The sequence below is a fragment of the Penaeus vannamei genome, chromosome 36, assembly GCF_042767895.1.
Source record: "Penaeus vannamei isolate JL-2024 chromosome 36, ASM4276789v1, whole genome shotgun sequence".
Taxonomy (NCBI): Eukaryota; Metazoa; Arthropoda; class Malacostraca; order Decapoda; family Penaeidae; genus Penaeus; species Penaeus vannamei.
This window is the reverse complement of record NC_091584.1, coordinates 24,772,770-24,778,251: the sequence shown is the minus strand read 5'-3', so window position 1 is coordinate 24,778,251 and position 5,482 is coordinate 24,772,770. Positions and strand designations below refer to the sequence as shown.

At 56.6% G+C, this 5,482-nt stretch overlaps 1 protein-coding gene across 1 annotated transcript; it reads left to right on the top strand.

Moving 5' to 3' along the window:
* The first annotated feature begins 2,616 nt into the window (after positions 1–2,616).
* On the top strand, positions 2,617–5,054 carry LOC138859499 (spidroin-1-like). Its single transcript, XM_070114927.1, has 4 exons — positions 2,617–2,635; positions 3,071–3,198; positions 3,298–4,078; positions 4,849–5,054. The coding sequence occupies exons 1-4, from the start codon at positions 2,617–2,619 to the stop codon at positions 5,052–5,054; spliced, it is 1,134 nt and encodes a 377-aa protein (XP_069971028.1).
* The last annotated feature ends 428 nt before the right edge of the window (positions 5,055–5,482 follow it).

Genomic DNA, 5,482 nt, shown 5'->3' with positions numbered 1-5,482 from the left:
CACACACACACACACACACACACACACACACACACACACACACACACACACACACACACATACATATATATATATATATATATATATATATTTTTTTTTTTTTTTTTTCTTTCTTTCTTTTCTTTTCTTTTTCTTCTTGCTATCGCGTACATTTTTTACTATAACATATGCAGTGTTGTATATCGCTTTGTTTCTAAATTCACCCCTGTTCTTCCAAGGGTCTATGGATGAATTTTAAAAATGTTAGGCGAGTAGGACAAATATCATTACACTTGTTATAGTATCTACCAGATTTCTCGGTCCATAATGGAATTCTTGAGCATGTAGTTTCGTGTTGACATATTTCGCTCAGCGCATTAGTACGTGTATAAACTCACAACTTGGTGGCGCTACACACATAAAAATTCAGTGATCAATTTGGCTCTAATAGCCACGCTGACAAACTACTGTTCCCCTTATTAGCCTTAACTGACTTCCGTACGCGGTGAACGGAAGCGAAAGGAGGTCAGGTCAGGTCGAAGGATCATGTGGTCTTTGTGAAGGGTGGTCGGCATACGGAAGAAGGCGGAGGATGTGGGAAGGTAGGAGACTGTCGGCGGGAGAGAAACAGCTGTTCAAGAGTAAATTGGGTAACAGCTCGAATAAGTTAGATATATGTACACACACACACACACACTATATATATATATATATATATATATATATATATATATATATATATATATATATATATATATATATGTGTGTGTGTGTGTGTGTGTGTGTGTGTGTGTGTGTGAGTATATACGTGTGTCTGTGTATAGTACGTGCACATACATACACACAATTATATATATATATATATATATATATATATATATATATATATATATATATATGTGTGTGTGTGTGTGTGTGTGTGTGTGTGTGTGTGTATGTATGTATATACGTGTGTCTGTGTATAGTACGTGCACATACATACACACAATTATATATATATATATATATATATATATATATATATATATATATATATGTATGTATATATATATTTACATATATATATATATATATATATATATATATATATATATATATATATATATATATATACACATATACGTATAAATGTATATATACATACATACATATACATATAGATAAATATAAATATAAATACTCACAAACATATATATAAATATATATATATAGTACAAAATATAACACACACACACACACATACACATACAGACAAACACCCACACATTGCGCAACCGGTCGTGAACTCAAAACCCAGTCCAAAGTTCAATAACATCCCATTTTTCCATTTTCTCTGAAGATAAAAAAAAACTTTGGAAATAGAAACGACGAGGATAAATATAACATTGTGTGTGATGCAACAGGTTCTTATTCTCAATTCCCTGAAACGTTCTATAGGGATTATTGTCTTTTTATTAAATGAGATGCACAATACGTTGAGTATATGGACTAATCCACGGAACAGAAATAATAATAATGTTTGTTGTTTGTGCGTGTGTTTGTTTATTAGTGTGTTTGAGTGTGTGCATTTGCCTGTATGTGTTTGCTAGTGGTTTTGTGTATATATTTTGTTTTTTTTGTGTATATTTGCCTCTGTGTTTGTTTATTCGTGTGTTTGAGTGTGTGTATTTGCCTGTATGTGTTTGCTAGTGTTTTTGTGTATATATTTGCCTGTGTGTTTGTTTGTCTGTTTGCCTGTGCGTGTGTGTGAGGAAGATGACGGGTCGATGCAAGCCCCTTGGAGTACTCCACAAATAATTAGCGGCCAAACAGATGTCTCGCACCAGATCTCATGCTCTGCTTCCTCGATATTACGAATGATATTACGAATTGCAGCAGGAAAGTCCCGTGTCCAAGGTGGTAAAGGCGGGTCACGGCCACGTTGTCGAATTCCCTCTTAAAATCAAAGAAGACCACGGCGTTCCTGAGGCGCGCCATGGTCAGCGTGGCGGAGCGTCTCTTCGGGTTGCCAAACTGATGAGGAGGACTGAGGTGCCGCGTCAGGCAGAGGGAGACACGCCCCGCGGCCCTCCAAAACCTTTCCGCTAGTTTGCTATTAGGTGACGTGGGCTACATTAGACAGCGCGTCTCACTAGCCGCTAGTTTGCTACGAGGTGACATGGGCTACATTGGGCACCGCTGTCGCTATTAATGTTCCCCATCTTTTGTAAATATTTGTTGTAAGATATTTCTAGAGGTTGACACAATTAGCTCACCTTTGCACTTTGGCCTTTGTTATCAGGAAAGGGAAGACTCGCTGACCTATTAATAGATTCAGTCAACGCTGTAATGCAAGTTTTATTCCGCTTTCTCTCGGTAATAACAAACCATTCATATTTAATTTGTTTGATATTCCTCCCCCAGAGTGTAATGCGGCTCAAGACGTCGCTGCAGACGCCTTAGCTCGAAGATTATCCACAGCCGGTTGGCGTCTCCCCTTCGCCAGGCTTCGAGCCGGAAGTGACCCTCTTCCCGGTGCCAAGGGATGGCTCGGAACGCATCAACTTGTTCCTCCTCCGCCGTCTCTGTTCAGCTTCCGAGAACGACTCATCCTCCGCCATGGATCCTGAATCCGAGGTCATTTGAGGCTGAGAACCTATGAGGTTTATATCGCACGGTGTGGGGGCGTGGGGGTTGCGGTGTGGGTGTGGGGGCGGCGGCGGTGTGGGCGTGGGGGCGGCGGCGGTGTGGGCGTGGGGGTTGCGGCGGTGTGGGGGCGTGGGGGTTGCGGCGGTGTGGGGGCGTGGGGGTTGCGGCGGTGTGGGCGTGGGGGCGGCGGCGGTGTGGGCGTGGGGGCTGCGGCGGTGTGGGCGTGGGGGCGGCGGCGGTGTGGGCGTGGGGGCTGCGGCGGTGTGGGGGCGTGGGGGTTGCGGCGGCGGCGGTGGGGGGGCGTGGGGGTTGCGGCGGCGGCGGTGGGGGGGCGTGGGGGTTGCGGCGGCGGCGGTGGGGGGGGGTAGGGGTTGCGACGGCGGTGGGGGTTGCAGGTTTTATTCCGCTTTCTCTTGGTAATAACAAAGCATTCATATTTAATTTGTTTGATATTCCTCCCCAGAGTGTAATGCGGCTCAAGACGACGCTGCAGACGCCTTAGCTCTCAGATTATCCACAGCCGGTTGGCGTCTCCCCTTCGCCAGGCTTCGAGCCGGAAGTGACCCTCTTCCCGGTGCCAAGGGATGGCTCGTAACGCATCAACTTGTTCCTCCTCCGCCGTCTCTGTTCAGCTTCCGAGAACGACTCATCCTCCGCCATGGATCCTGAATCCGAGGTCATTTGAGGCAGTGTGGGCGTGGGGGCGGCGGTAGTGTGGGCGTGGGGGCGGCGGCGGTGTGTGGGCGTGGGGGCGGCGGCGGTGTGGGCGTGGGGGTTGCGGCGACGGCGGTGTGGGGGCGTGGGGGCAGCGGCGGTGTGGGGGCGTGGGGGCGGCGGCGGTGTGGGCGTGGGGGTTGCGGCGACGGCGGTGTGGGGGCGTGGGGGCAGCGGCGGTGTGGGGGCGTGGGGGCGGCGGCGGTGTGGGCGTGGGGGTTGCGGCGACGGCGGTGTGGGGGCGTGGGGGCAGCGGCGGTGTGGGGGCGTGGGGGCGGCGGCGGTGTGGGCGTGGGGGTTGCGGCGACGGCGGTGTGGGGGCGTGGGGGCAGCGGCGGTGTGGGGGCGTGGGGGCGGCGGCGGTGTGGGCGTGGGGGTTGCGGCGACGGCGGTGTGGGGGCGTGGGGGCAGCGGCGGTGTGGGGGCGTGGGGGCGGCGGCGGTGTGGGCGTGGGGGTTGCGGCGACGGCGGTGTGGGGGCGTGGGGGCAGCGGCGGTGTGGGGGCGTGGGGGCGGCGGCGGTGTGGGCGTGGGGGTTGCGGCGACGGCGGTGTGGGGGCGTGGGGGCAGCGGCGGTGTGGGGGCGTGGGGGCGGCGGCGGTGTGGGCGTGGGGGTTGCGGCGACGGCGGTGTGGGGGCGTGGGGGCAGCGGCGGTGTGGGGGCGTGGGGGCGGCGGCGGTGTGGGCGTGGGGGTTGCGGCGACGGCGGTGTGGGGGCGTGGGGGCAGCGGCGGTGTGGGGGCGTGGGGGCGGCGGCGGTGTGGGCGTGGGGGTTGCGGCGGCGGCGGTGTGGGGGCGTGGGGGTTGCGGCGGCGGTGGTGTGGGGGCGTGGGGGTTGCGGCGGCGGTGGTGTGGGGGCGTGGGGGTTGCGGCGGCGGTGTGGGGGCGTGGGGGGCTGCGGCGGCGGTGGTGTGGGGGCGTGGGGGTTGCGGCGGCGGCGGTGTGGGGGCGTGGGGGTTGCGGCGGCGGTGGTGTGGGGGCGTGGGGGTTGAGGCGGCGGTGTGGGGGCGTGGGGGGCTGCGGCGGTGTGGGGGCGGGGGGGTTGCGGCGGCGGTGGTGTGGGGGCGTGGGGGTTGCGGCGGCGGCGGTGTGGGGGCGTGGGGGTTGCGGCGGCGGTGGTGTGGGGGCGTGGGGGTTGAGGCTGCGGTGTGGGGGCGTGGGGGGCTGCGGCGGTGTGGGGGCGGGGGGGTTGCGGCGGCGGTGGTGTGGGGGCGTGGGGGTTGCGGCGGCGGCGGTGTGGGGGCGTGGGGGTTGCGGCGGCGGTGGTGTGGGGGCGTGGGGGTTGAGGCGGCGGTGTGGGGGCGTGGAGGGCTGCGGCGGTGGGGGGGCGTGGGGGTTGCGGCGGCGGCGGTGGGGGCGCGTGGGGGTTGCGGCGGCGGTGGGGGGGCGTGGGGGTTGCGACGGCGGTGGGGGGGGGCGTGGGGGTTGCGACGGCGGTGGGGGGGCGTGAGGGTTGCAGGTTTTATTCCGCTTTCTCTTGGTAATAACAAAGCATTTATATTTAATTTGTTTGATATTCCTTCCCCAGAGTGTAATGCGGCTCAAGACGTCGCTGCAGACGCCTTAGCTCTCAGATTATCCACAGCCGGTTGGCGTCTCCCCTTCGCCAGGCTTCGAGCCGGAAGTGACCCTCTTCCCGGTGCCAAGGGATGGCTCGTAACGCATCAACTTGTTCCTCCTCCGCCGTCTCTGTTCAGCTTCCGAGAACGACTCATCCTCCGCCATGGATCCTGAATCCGAGGTCATTTGAGGCAGTGTGGGCGTGGGGGCGGCGGTAGTGTGGGCGTGGGGGCGGCGGCGGTGTGTGGGCGTGGGGCCTGCGGCGGTGAGGGCGTGGGGGCGGCGGCGGTGTGGGGGCGTGGGGTGCTTCGGCGGTGTGGGCGTGGGGGCGGCGGCGGTGTGGGCGTGGGCCGGCGACGGTGGTGTGGGGCCGGCAGTGTGGGCGTAGGGACGGCAGTGGGGGCGTGGGGGCGGCGCGTATATACACTTGTACTATCACTTATGCGCAGATGGAGATAAGTCAACACATGAAACCACATGCTCAATAACTCCATCATGGACTGAAGAATCTGGCAGACATAAAAAAACAACAACAATATTTGTCCTCCTCGCCTAATATTTTCCAAATTCATCCATAGACCCTCGAGCCGTGGGAGAACAGG

Excerpts from the sequence above, each read along its gene's own strand:
- LOC138859499 (XM_070114927.1), top strand. Across the intron at positions 3,199-3,297 it reads CCGGTGCCAAGGGATGGCTC|TGTGGGCGTGGGGGCGGCGG; the intron begins GTAACGCATCAA and ends CATTTGAGGCAG. Across the intron at positions 4,079-4,848 it reads GGGGCGTGGGGGCGGCGGCG|AGTGTAATGCGGCTCAAGAC; the intron begins GTGTGGGCGTGG and ends TTCCTTCCCCAG.